At 40.5% G+C, this 14,392-nt stretch overlaps 1 protein-coding gene across 1 annotated transcript in view; it reads left to right on the forward strand.

Moving 5' to 3' along the window:
- Positions 1–14,392, forward strand: part of CPNE4 (copine 4) — a gene marked incomplete at its 3' end in the record, with an annotated part of 612,853 nt that overhangs the window by 158,631 nt on the left and 439,830 nt on the right. The window contains exon 2 of the mRNA XM_081235787.1: positions 12,445–12,625. Coding sequence (XP_081091913.1) covers positions 12,446–12,625 — 180 coding nt within the window. The 5' untranslated portion in view covers position 12,445. The remainder of the gene's footprint in view (positions 1–12,444; positions 12,626–14,392) is intronic.

The raw sequence follows: 14,392 nt of genomic DNA on the forward strand, positions 1-14,392 counted from the left end.
ATACCACAATAAATGAAAATTACAGGGCAATATCACTGATGACCATAGACACAAAAGTCCTCAACAAGTTACTAGCAAAGAAAATCCAACATCACATTAAAAGGATCATACACCATGATCAAGTGGGCCTTATCCCAGTGATAATAAGAAAGAATGAAAGATCAGAAAGAGAAATTAAGGAAACAATTCCATTTACCATCACATCAAAAAGAGTAAAATACCTAGGAATAAACCTACCTAAGAAGACAAAAGACCTCTACTCAGAAAACTATAAGATACTGATGAAACAAATCAAAGGTGACACAAACAGATGGAGAGATATACCATGTTCTTGGTTTGGAAGAATAAATATTGTCAAAATGACTCTACTACCCAAAGCAATCTACAGATTCAGTGCAATCCCCTATCAAATTACCAATAGCATTTTTCACAGAATTAGAGCAAAAAATTTTACAATTTGTTTGGAAACACAAAAGACCCCAAATAGCAAAAGCAATCTTGAGAAAGACAAATGGTCTGGAGGAATCAGGTTCCCTGGCTTCAGATTATACTACAAAGCTACAGTAATCAAAACAGTATGGTACTGGCATAAAAACAGAAATAGATAAATGGACTAGGATAGGAAGTCCATAGTGCCACGCACCTATGGTCACCTAATCTATGACAAGGGAGGCAAGAATATACAATGGAGAAAAGGCAGCCTCTTCAATAAGTGGTGCTGGGAAAGCTGGACAGCTACATTTAAAAGAATGAAATTAGAACACTCCCTAACTCATACACAAAAATAAACCCAAAATGGATTAAAGACCTAAATGTAAGACTGGATACTGTAAAACTCTTAGAGGAAAACATTGGCAGAATACTCTCTGTCATATATCACAGCAAGATCTTTTTTGATCCCCACCTCCTAGAGTAATGAAAATAAAAACAAAAAGAAAGAAATGGGACCTAATTAAACTTTAAAGCATTTGCATAGCAAAGGAAACCATAAACAAAGCAAAAAGACTACACACAGTATGGAGAAAATATTTGCAAATGAAGTGACAGACAAGGGATTAATCTCCAAAATATACAAACAGCTCATGCAGCTCAATATCAAAAACCAAACAACCCAATTGAAAAATGGGCAGGAGACCTAAATAGACATTTCTTCAAAGAAGACACACAGATGGCTAAAAAGTACATGGAAATATGCTCAACATCACTAATTATTAGAGAAATGCAAATCAAAACTACAATGCAGTATCCACCTCAACACCAGTCAGAATGGCCATCATCAAAAAATCTAGAAACAATAAATGCTAGAGTGGGTGTGGAGAAAAGGAAACCCTCCTACACTGTTGGTGGGAATGTAAATTGGTACAGCCACTCTGGAAAGAGTATGGAGGTTCCTTAAAAAACTAAAAGTAGAACTATCATATGATCCAGCAATCCCACTCCTGGGCTTATATCTGAAGAAAACCTTAATTCCAAAGATACATGCAGCCCAGTGTTCACTGCAGCACTATTTACAGTAGCCAAGACATGGACGCAACCTAAATGTCCATCAACAGAAGAATGGATAAAGAAGATGTGGTACATAAATACAATGGAATATTATTCAGCCATTAAAAAGAATGAAATAATGCCATTTGCAGCAACATGGATGGACCTAGATATTGTCATACTGAGTGAAGTAAATCAGACAGAGAAAGAGAAATATGGTATGATATCGCTTATATGTAGGATCAAAAAAAATGATAGAAATGAACTTATTTACAAAACAGAAACAGACTCACAGACTTAGAGAATGAAGTTATGGTTATGGGGGGAAGGGTGGGGGGAGGGATCATTAGGGAGTTTAGGATTGACATGTACACACAGCTATATTTAAAATAACGAACAAGGACCTACTGTATATGACAGGGAACTCTGCTTAACATTATGTGACAACCTAATTGGGAAAAGGATTTGAAAAAGAATAAATGCATGTATATGTATAAATGAATCACTTTGTTGTACACGTGATACTAACACAACATTGTTAATCAACTATACTCCAATACAAAATTAAAAAGTTAAAAAAAAATGTTCTAAGGAGAGCCTCACTCCAGTATCTTCCTTAGGCTGCCACGTTCCCCCACCCCAAGCATGTGGATGGCAGACATTGTTAATTAATCACACTCTTTCTTGTGCAGTCTGTCTCTGTGCAGTACTGCAAGCATTCACCACTGAGCAACTGGCCCTGGCAAACGAGGAAAAGCCTATGGGCCAAACCTGGACTTGCTAAGTCCTTTTAGCACCTCTGTGTCAAGTCTCCACTAAAGAGTGGGAAATAGATTTCTCTTATAAAAGAGTCCTGGGCTTCCCTGGTGGTGCAGTGGTTAGGAATCTGCCTGCCAAGGCAGGGGACACAGAATTGAGCCCTGGCTGGGGAAGATCCCACATGCCGCGGAGCAACAAAGCTCGTGCTCCACAACTACTGAGCCTGAGCTCTAGAGCCCGCAAGCCACAACTACTGAGCCCACGTGCCACAGCTACAGAGGCCTGCACGCCTAGAGCCTGTGCTCCGCAACAAGAGAAGCCATGACAATGAGAAGCCCGCTCACTTCGCTCAACGAAGAGTAGCCCCAGCTCATTGCAACTAGAGAAAGCCTGCGCACAGCAACAAAGACCTAACAGAGCCAAAAATAAATAAATTTATTATAAAGAAATAAATAAATTTATTATAAAGAAATAAATAAATAAAAATAAAAATAGAGTCCTGTTTCCATGACTTGCTTTGAGATGAGGTCCTTGATATCACATTCATGTTGGAAGGTTCTTTTGAGCAACAGCATTCAGTTTTAGTCTTCAGGAGAAACAAAGGAAAATAAAAGAACGTTATGAACAGTAGTTTAATACAATATGTCCAGCACATGTCAGTTATGGTAGCCACCAGCCACAGGTGGCTATTTAAATTTAAGTTAAAACTAAATAAAGTTAAACATTCATTTCCTCAATTGCACTAGCCCCAGCTCAAGTGCTTTTGGCCACTGTATTGGACAGCGTAGGTAAAGAAAATGTCCATCAACACACGTATTTCTACTTGGCAGCACTGAACTAGATGTTGTGTTCTGTATCCTAAGAGGTAGTTCCTTTTCACTTTGTCATTTACTTAACCCCCCTCTTCTTTCCCAAAACACACGATTCTGTCCTATGCCAACTAAACGAAAGCCTGTTAATGCTAGGATGTCGTTCAAAGCAGAAGCAAGTCTTAAACGAGGTGTAGGAGAAGACCAAGACCCATCAGTAGATCCATTACCATGCTTTTTCAAGGAAATTGGCTTCTGGCTTCATATACTGTCTATAGTTTCTCCTGTTGAACATAAAAATAACGTTGCTCCTGTTTGCTTTTAAATTTAGCCACATATATGAGACCAGAAGCACGAAATCCACTTTATGAGCCCCCAGCTTCCTGTTAGCATGACATTAATGGAAGAATCCACCCTGTGATTATATTAAAAAGGGAAAATAACTGAACAAAAGAAGACTGGGATTTGATCTTTTACTGGGTAAATTTAGTTGCCCGAGAAACAGGAGGAAATTATTTCAGTGCCAAAATAATAAAACGTCATCTGAATTTGCTTTTTCTCTCTCAGGATCTTTAGTTGCCTTTGGTGTGGTAGGAAAAGGAGTGGCTGTTACAGGGAGGAGACAGTTATTCATACAATTTTCTTTGACATTTTGTTCATGTTTCGCTTTTAAAGTTTTGTCAGCCTTTGTAATCGTCCAGTTAAATTTGTATATCCAGTTCTTCTCCTAAAAATGGGTGACATTTGAGTGCTATAAAATTAATAGGAATGTGATGCAATGGGCATAATTCTTTCTAGAAAAATCTCATGTTTATGACTCATTGTCAGAGACACAAATGTGAGCCCGGAAGTTCCTAGAACATCGATATATCTGATTCCTTATGTACATTTTCCCAAGAAAGCTCTTTTTCAGTAAATAGGATCTCTGCTGGATTTTTTTCTTTTGGCCTCTCGGTTGTCTCAAATTAGAAAGTCAGGAAATGACTGAAATAATAATTTACTGCACTTGAGTGATTTGGCATAATATATTTCAAGAAAAACATTCAAGTCCACATATTGTCAATTTTGAATCTTATTCATTAGCACCATGGCCTTTTGCGGTTCATGTGGTTTTATTTCTGGGTTTTCTGGTGGTGTAGCCCCACCAATGATAACTCATTGATGCTCACTGATGAAATCATCCGGGTAGGGGCACTGAGTTCCCAGACCCCTCAACTTGTTGGTGAGGCTACCGTTACAAAGAGTTCCAAAAGTGACTTGGGCTGCTTTGAGAGTACGGGGAAGACAGAAAAGTGAATTTTTAAAGGCTACTAGAGCACAATCTCATTAATGTACATAGTACACCTTAGAGATTTTATTAAGATTGGAATGGGTTTTAAGTTTGCCTTTGCATGATCTAGAAGGAAAATAATTGTTAATCTAATTAAGAGTGTAAATCATTTTATAAGAAATGGTCACAAACACAGATTGTGGAGCCCATTAGACCCAGGCTTGATTCCTGACTCTGTTACTTAGCAGCTGTGATTTAACCACCATGAATCTTACTTTTACATCTATGAAGTGGGACTGGCAACACTTATCTCAGGAGACTGTCTCAAGAATTCAGTGAAACACTGTCTGTGCAGTTTGTTATTGGTGTCGTTAGTATTAGTGGCTAGGAAAACAAGCTATTTTAAAAAGAGATTTATAGAGCATTATAGGCTTTTCTCCCTTTTCGGCCCTCGTGGGAAGATTCAGTGTTTGTGCTGCCAAACCGGGAGCCAAGGGGGCCTGAGCAGGATGCATCATGATTAAAGCTGTGAGAGGAAGGGAACTTAGAGGGCAGGTTAATTTATAAAATAAATGGTTCTCTATGAAGGAAAAAATAATAAGGAATCTAAAAGTTTCAAGGACTGAAAGAGAAGGGCGCTGGAATTTTGGGGGGATAGACAGAAAGAGGGAGGGGCAGTACAGTGTGACTCTCAGGGGAGCCAGGTAAGTCAGGAACATTTGGGTAAGTGTTGTGTGGTGTAAGTCCCCAGTTGCCCCTTTTATTGAGTCTTCTTTTTTAAAAAAAGTTTTAAAATTGAAGTATAGTTGATTTACAATGTTGTCTTAATTTCTGCTATACAGCAGAGTGATTCAGTTATACATGTATACTTTTTCATATCCTTTTCCATAATGGTTTATCACAGGATATTGAATACAGTTCCTTGTGCTATATATAGTAGGACCTTGTTGTCTATCCATCCTATATATAAGAGCTTGCATCTGCTAATCCCAAACTCCCAATCCATCTCTCCCCCAGCCCTCCCCCTTGGCAACCACAAGTCGGTTCTCTGTGTCTGTGAGTCTGTTTCTCTTTTGTAAGTAAGTTCATTTGTGTTATACTTTAGATTCTACATATAAGTGATATCATATGGTATTTGTCTTTCACATTCTGACTTACTTCACTTAGTATGATAATCTCTAGGTCCACCCATTTTGCTGCAAATGGCATTATTTCATTCTTTTTTATGGCTGAGTAGTATTCCATTGTGTGTGTGTGAACACACACACACACACACACATCACATCTTCTTTATCCATTCATCTGCTGATGGATTTCCACATCTTGGCTATTGTGAATAGTGCTGCTATGAACATTGGGGTGCATGTATATTTTTGAATTATCGGTTTGTCCAGATACATGCCCAGGAGTGGGACTGCTGGATCGTATAGCAGCTCTATTTTTAGTTTTTTGAGGAACCTCCATACTGTTCTTCATAATGGCTGCACCAATTTACATTCCCACCAACAATGTAGAAGGTTCCCTTTTCTATTGAGAGTCTTCTTAAGTAGCTATCCCACAGGGAGGAGAGTGGAGCAGAGTGGTTAAGAGCCTAAATTCTGGACCTGCTGTTCTAGGTTCAAATCCTTATTCATCACACTTGGCTGAATAGTTGTTTTACTTCTCTAAGCTGCAGTTTCCTTCCTGTGAAACGATTCTCCTGGGATCTCATGACTTCATGTTGAGTGCTTGGCAGATACGTAAGAGCTTGATAAATATTACATGAACTCAGTGGTATCCTTTTTAAAAAGGACAATAATCGTTTTCATTATTCTTCTGAAGACATTATGAGGCTTAATTCATTTAATTCTCAGGAAAACTCTACAAGGCAGGAGCTATTATTATTCCCATTTCACACGTGATAAAACTGAGGCACAGAGGAGTCAAGTAACTCGCCCAAACTCATACACAGGGAGTAGCAGAGTTTGGGTTAGCATCAAATATTCTGATTCTGGATCCATACTCTTGTCTTCTATACCAACTACACCCCATATGTGAGCATCTGGTCTTCAGAAGAACAACTTCTAGGGCAGTTTGCCTTGTTTTATAAATGCTTGGTTTGTACTCAACAACCTTGCCTCTCAAAGTGTGGTCCATAGGCGGCAGGATCAGTGACACCTGGGAGCAGAGTCTCAGGCTCCACTCCAGACTCTTGTAACAGGAACTCTTAACAAGCTCCCCGTGTGATCCATGATCGTGCACAGCCCGAGAAGCTGCTCCAGGATGTGAACATGTAGGAGATGGGCTGTCTCGTCAGTGTCCAGCGCCGCACTTGCCGCCTAAGAATAAATTTACTTTTGATCTAACAGTAGATCAGGAAACGTTGAATAGGAAACAAATTCAGAAGTCAAGGGAACAATACCTGGTTTCTCCTCAGCTGAGTGAATGATGCTCGGGGCCTCTGGATCCACTGCAGCACCAGGCACATAGCAGATGCCCTGTCATATTTCTTGCATTGATATGGAAATGTGTGATAGAGACATCCAGCATAGCAGCCTTCCCGGATGTGCAGTGATGTTTAAAAAGGCCAAATAATAACGGAGCAAGCAGAACAGAGATTATGCAGTTATTCTTTTTTTACATCTTTATTGAAGTACAGTCGCTTCACACTGTCACGCCAGCTTCCGCTGCACAACAAAGCGAATCAGCCTTATGCACACACATATCCCCACATCCCCTCCCTCTCCCACCCTTCTAGGTGGTCACAAGGCACCGAGCTGCTCTCCCTGTATGCGCTTATTCTTAACATAGCTTTAAGACAAGCTGGTCCCCTATGAACCCAGAGCTGATTCTCTTTCCTCTTGAGCTCTCTATTGTCTTGGCATTGTTTTCAACTCATTCAGAAACTAATTAAGTTTCAGGATCAGTTTGTCCTGTTAGAGAGTGTGGATATGCTAAAGGAGTGTTTTTTTATAACTTAAATTATCCAAATGAAAGGACAATTATAATTTGCTTCTAAAATTGGCCAAAAATCAGCTTTCATCAAAATAATTCTCAGCAGACATTAGTCTCTGTAAAACCAGGTTACTGTATGAAAGGCAACAAAAGGATTTAAATAGGCCATGGAAAATGTATTGATAATCTGGTCATATTAATCCTGTCCTCTAACAGAGTGTGAAATTACTTGTTTACTCCACTTATTTGGGGCCGGAGGTAGCTGATCACTAGTTGACAGAGCCGTAGTTTGTGATCACCTTTCAGCAGTGAGCTTCAGCTGGGCCAAGGCCAAACAGTCTGAATTCACTGGCCTATATACCACCTCCAAAGTCAAGGTCAGGACTGCTTCTACCCATGGCCAGCCAGAGGAACTCATGATCTCCAATATGTCCATCTAGGTGTGCCTTTCATTTGTGCATGGACATGACCTATATCCTGTCCCCACAAAAGTGAGGATTTGTAGTGGTTTCATCACCAGTCTACAAATATTATCAAGGTGAACACTATTGGGGTAAAGTATAAGAAGTAGTCCCTGATCTAAAGGAGACTAACCACTGTGGTGAAATAGACCTTGTTGATGCTCTGCCCAGTTCCGCTTTATCAAGTTAGTGTATCCATCCCCCAGTGCCCAGTGGATGTGAGTGTTGGCTGTGAATGTTTCACAGCTGCCCTTTTTCTGGAGACTTGACTGATTGCTCTCAGCCAGTGGGTGGCAGGGACCAAACCTAAGGGCTTATGCCTGCCCAACCCTAGAATGAGTGTAAGCCTGAAGGAGCCAAAGGAAGAAACAGTACTAGAAAAGTGCAGTGAGAACCTTGGAGATGGAGTTGCCTTTCAGGACCTGGGTCATATAGGGGTTTGGCTCACAGTTCTGGAGGCTGGACATCCCAATCAGAGTGACAGCATGGTTGGGTGAGGGCTCTCTTCTCACTGTGTTCTCACATGGCAGAAGGGCCTGGGGAGCTCTGTGTTCTCTCTTGTAAGAGCACTAATGCCATTCGTGAGGGTTCCACCCTCAGACCTAATCGCTTCCCTAAGTCTCCACCTCCTAATCTCACCACTTTCAGGGGTTAAGATTTCAACATATGAATTTTGTGGGGGGACACAGACATTCAGACCATAGCAACAGGAGGCTAGCCAACAGTGAGCTGTCATTCAGTGGAGGTCAGCCTCTTAGGTCCTTGAGCAGAAGAAGAAGGGGGGGTGAAATTAATGAAAAAAGGAGGAATAAATAATGACCACCCTTTGACAATCATAAACTTTCTTCTCTCCTCTAGTCCAACCATCGTATTGGCACTAGATTAATTTTTATCAGATGATTATTTCATCATGTCTATTTTCCCAGCTCTAAATCCTCCAAGTGTTTGCCTAAAAGAATGATTCATAAAATTTTTTAGATCATATACCCCACTGGTTAAAAAAAAGTCTCTGAACATGTGCCCCAATTTCATTTGTTTATTCATTTATAAACGATTTAAATATACTACCAACTAATATCTCAGAGTACTATGTACACTTACAGTTTAGGATATATCATTCATGGATATGGCATAAATCCATATTTAGAGAAGCTTTCCTAATAGTTTTAAATTATTTTAGACAGCTTTTGGCCTATGTGATCAGATTGTCACTTATATTTTACTATCTGCCTTCTGATCGGCTAATGTGTATGAATCCTCAGAAAAACTACTGATTTGAGAGGTGGTTGTGTGCTCTTAGGTGCACAGTGTTATGCCCAGACTGTGTGGGCTGCAAAGAGAGAATGTATTTAAGGGGTACAGTAGAATCTTAATCCTGGAGTAATAGCAAGAAAATCTAAGAGAGTTCCAGTTGGCAGTGGGAGAATGAGTGATTTAATCTTGAGAGCAGTCAGATTACAATAATAATAGCTCTACCTTTGAAGCATCTACTGTGTACCTGGCATTGTGCTAATCACTTTACATGTATTATTTCATCTGTTCTTCATAGCACCTCTTCAAGGTAGGTATTACTACAAGAGAGGTTAAGAACCCTGCTCAAGGTTACATAGGAGTGAAGGAGCCAGGATTTGACCCTGGAAGGAACTGTGTGTCTCCTTGACAGTCTTTTTTCCATCACATCTCACAATTAATACTTGGCATTAGAGCAGGTGTTCCATTCTGTAGGCAAGCTTGTGTTATATAGAAAGGAGTCAGTGGGCCCTGGATGGAAGGAGCAAGCCTGAAAAGCCTCCCATCTCTGTGACGTTCTGGAAAAGGCTATGCAGACAGTAAAAAGATCAGTGGTTGCCAGGAGTTAGGGAGGGATGATTAAGTGGAGCATAGAGGATTGTTAGGATGGTGAAACTACTCTGTATGGTACTGTAATGGGGGGTACACGTTATTACACATTTGTCCAAACACATGGAATGTACAACCCCAAGAGTGAACCCTGATGTGAACTATGGACTTTGGGTGATTATGATGAGTCAGTGGAAGTTCACCAATTGTAACGAAGGTAATGGAGGAGGAAGGTAGCACATGGGATATCTCTGAACATTCTTCTGAATTTTGCTATGAACCTAAAATAGAAAATAGTCCTTAAGAAAAAGAGAGAGAGAGAAAGGGGATGTACATGGCCATGAGCCTGTAAGTATAGTGCCAGTTAGAAGGGGTAGCAATGCCTCCCAGAGGTAGGAGAGGCCACTCAGAACTCAGAAGAGCAGTGTGGATCCAAGGAGCCAGCTAATGCTTTGGGAAAACAGAACTCAGGAAGGATAAGTTGTTCTTATCAAAAAGTTGATAGAGGGGCTTCCCTGGTGGCTCAGTGGTTGAGAGTTCGCCTGCCAATACAGGGGACACGGGTTCGTGCCCCAGTCCAGGAAGATCCCACATGCCGCGGAGTGGCTGGGCCCGTGAGCCATGGCCGCTGAGCCTGCGCGTCCGGAGCCTGTGCTCCACAACGGGAGAGGCCACAACAGTGAGAGGCCCGCGTACCGAAAAAAAAAAAAAAGAAAAAAGTTGATAGAGAGTTCACAACATTTTTTCCAGCACTGCCTGATACAAAACCATCCTCTCTGTGCACTTTTTATAAACTGAAGTTCACATATGCTCTGCCTTCTATGTTGCTCTAATGATTGGTCTGCTCACAGTATGTAAAAATAGAGGAACCATCATTTATTAAGCTGTACACTTACGATTTGTGCATTTTCTATGTATGAATAAAATTTGTTTAAAAATAGAAAGAATGATTCTGTATGGAGGTTGAAATAAATCAAGGATATTGTCATATCCGCTGTTACTTTGTAGATTCAAACAATTCTCCAGCCAACGTTACATATGGTAAAAATTAGCATGGGCTAAAAGATAGAAAACTGGCATTTCAGTATTAGCTCTTCCATTAGAATAACTGTGTGACACGGGCAAGGTTCCAACCCCCTCTGAGCTTGGATTTTCTTGTATGTAAAAAAACAACTGTCCCAAAATCCCTATTAATATTCAGTATGATAGAGGATAGAGCAACTCTCACCCTCAGACTAATCCCACAGCACATATTGAAAGAGAATCCCAACTCCTTCCAACTGCAAACTCCCCTTACCTGATATTTTAGAGCAGAGACTGGGAAACATTTTCTGAAGAGGCCAGAGAGTAGGTATTTCAGGTTTTGCAGGCCATTCAGCCTCTGTTGCAAATACGCTGAGCTGCAGTCTATTAAGGCAACCACACACGATATGTAAATGCATGACCAGGCCTGCGTTCCAACAAAACTTTATGTATCAAAGCAGGTGGCAAGCCAGATTGGGCATACAGGCCATAGTTTGTCCACTTCTGTTCTAGGACATAACTTTCTGGCATTCAGTGCAACTTCCCTTCAACATATATAGGGAAAAACATGTGTTCATAATAATTAGATAAATAGGGAACTAGAGAGTTGGCATGTGGAAGGGAGGGAGGGCAGAGAGCCTTGTGATAGAGCATTGGGAGAGAAAATTCCAGTGACATCTGCCCTGTGGGGGGGGGGCATTGTCAGGTTGGAAAATGTTGGCTTTGGCATGGAGCTAGCTGCTAAGTTTGGAGACACCAGCTGGTGTGTGTGTGTGTGTGTGTGTGTGTGTGTAAGAGGTTATGGTGTACTCAAACCTAGCATGGTGCCAGGTACCAAGGGGACTCACTGAATATTTGTGGAAGAAGGGAAAGAAGAAGGATGGATTATCCTCATTTTATAGATGAAGAAATTCCACTGTGGGACACCAATGCCGTTTCTCATAGGGAATCTACAGGGAAACAGAATTTCATGAGAAGGATATTGATTTCGCCCCTGAGAGGCTCTGTCGATGTCCTTACAGGCCCAGCCCTCCTCTGAGAAGGAGAGTGTTGGAGGGTTCTGGGGGTTCCCTGTAGCCCTGGGCCTTGGTGATGCAAAGTGTCATTGAAAGGTGACCATGTGAGGACAGGAAGGAGGCCTGCAGTACTTACTTGTGGCTGCTGTTTCCATGGGTTAGGCTTTGTGCTCTCCTTCAAATGGTCACAGTCACATTTCTGACATGGTAGCAGGAGCAGGGAAGGGAAAGGAGAGAATGGACTAATGCACTTGAGGCAGGAGATCAGATGCTGGGTCTCTCTTGGACTTGGTTTACTGAAGGCATCTTGAGAAAGGGAGCCAGGTTTTGGGGAAGGGAAATTTGGACTGTTTCTTCAGGTCAGACAATGTCCTTCTCTGTGCCATCACACAGAAGGAAAAGAAGAGCTGGATTTGGGAGGAATCTGAACAACTTGGAATGTGACTAAACTGATTAACCAACAACTCTGTAAGATTTCACACAAGCCATGCACTTAATATAGAACTGGATTACAGTTTGCAGTCTGTTGCACTAATTCGTTAATATTATTTCACAGACTAAAAATTTTACTATGCAAATATATGCAAATCATATAAGAAAATAGTGTTCTTAGCCAAGTGCATTAGCACCTATTGGGTATTTTGGTTGTTTTTTCTTTTGGTTTTTTTGTTTGTTTGTTTGTTTCACTGGAACTCTGACCCTGCTGTGGAAAGCTAGATAATTAATATATTCAATACTCGATAGTGTGTGTTGAACATTTTCCTGAAGGGTGACTGGGACGCTTTCTCCTTTGACAAATACTGTGGTGATTGGCATGTATTTTTTCCTCTTTTTCTTGCCTAAAACAGAATGAAGAAGATGAGCAACATTTATGAGTCAGCTGCCAATACACTGGGAATCTTTAACAGCCCCTGCCTGACCAAAGTTGAGCTGCGTGTGGCATGCAAAGGCATTTCCGACAGAGATGCCCTTTCCAAACCAGACCCCTGTGTCATCCTCAAGATGCAGTCCCATGGGCAGTGGTTTGAGGTAGGCATGTCCAGTGAAATGGACAGAAGCATGGCGGGAGGAGTGATTTGAAAATATTCTGGCATTTCCTGTCTTCAGGTCGTTTATTTCAGTGAGATGGAAAATTCTAGAAATGAATATAATCACATTTCTGCTTATAGCATGATTTTTATTTATTTTAAAAATGTTTTATATTGGAGTATAGTTGATTAACAATGTTGTGATAGTTTCAGGTGTACAGCAAAGTGATTCAGTTATACATATACATGTATCTATTCTTTTCCAAATTCTTTTCCCATTTATGTTATTACAGAATATTGAGCAGAGGTCCCTGTGCTATACAGTAGGTCCTTGTTGGTTATCTGTTTTAAATATAGCAGTGTGTACATATCAATCTCAAACTACCAGTCTATCCTGCCCCCGTACCTTTCTCCCATGGTAATCATAAGTTTATTCTCTAAGTCTATGAGTCTGTTTCTGTCTGTAAGTAAGTTAATTTATATAATTTCTTTTTGATTCCACATATGAGTGATATCATGTGATATTTCTCTTTCTCTGTCTGACTTACTTCACTTAGTATAATAATCTCCAGGTCCATCCACATTGCTGCAAATGGCATTAATTGATTCTTTTTAATGGCTGAGTAATATTCCATTGTATATATGTACCACATCTTCTTTATCCAATCATCTGTCGATGGACATCGACATCCATATCGTGATGTTTTAATATTGTGGATATTTTGACATCTACCCATAATTTGTGTGCTCATTTTAGACATAGTAGCCCCTGGGGATGGGCAACAGGGACTGCCTCACAGGGGCCACATCACACATTTATTTTTTGGAGTGAGAACTTAATATTAGCTGAACTTTATTGGGTGCTTATCAAGTGTCAGTGCTGTTCTAAGTGCTTTATGTAAAATAACTAATTTTGTCCATACAACAATCCTATGAGGAAACAGACAGGTGAGGAAACAGAAAGATTAGGTAAGTGGAAAATCTAATATCTCCCAGTCAAGCTCCAGGGCCTGAGCTCTTTATTGCTATTTTATACTTACGGTGGCCATTGGTGTAGTCTTTGGTGGTTTGTGTGGCAATATTGCATGTTGAATTCTGCAGTTGGGTTTTGTTTGTTTATTTAAAAGTTGAAACAAATTGGATGAGGACTGTTTTTAAGTTTTGGGTTTTTTTGTTGTTGTGTTGTTATTGTTTTTAATTTTTGTTCTTGGTACGTGGTCTAAGTTAGCAATGTTTTTAAAGATCTGGTCTCAGGTAGAAGGCAGGAGAGGGAGGAACAGGCGGTGCAGCCAAGGAAGCAGTTGTTATTGTCTCTAAGGGAACCATATGCCCAGTGGAATTTGGGTGAGGGGTTTGAATCCATACTGAGTAGATCAAGTGTAGACAAATACCTTGTTTGGATCCCTGAGGACAGACTTCAGTCCTTCTTCCATCTGTTTGCAAGGAGCTGACAGGTGCTCCTCTAGGGGCCAAGGTCTTCACTCTACAGCAGGAAGAAGGCTCAGAAGACCTCACAGGTAGCATGTTTACTTACCTGTATGTATGTGATAAAAGCCACTTCTTTGAAAGGGTGGTTTGATAGAAGTTGGTAAGCAGATGAAATTCAGGTGAGAAGGCAACATAACACGCATGAAGGGATGAAAGACAGATGGCAGATAGGGAATCTTCATTTAACTTCCAGCTCATCCAGGTCTTATATTATAAATATAAAACAGCATTCACAGACTTCTTAATGTGTAATGTCTTTTTTTTTTCCCTTCTAAATATT

This window comes from Mesoplodon bidens (assembly GCF_964165515.1).
Source record: "Mesoplodon bidens genome assembly, chromosome: 5".
In the NCBI taxonomy this organism is placed as follows: domain Eukaryota; kingdom Metazoa; phylum Chordata; class Mammalia; order Artiodactyla; family Ziphiidae; genus Mesoplodon; species Mesoplodon bidens.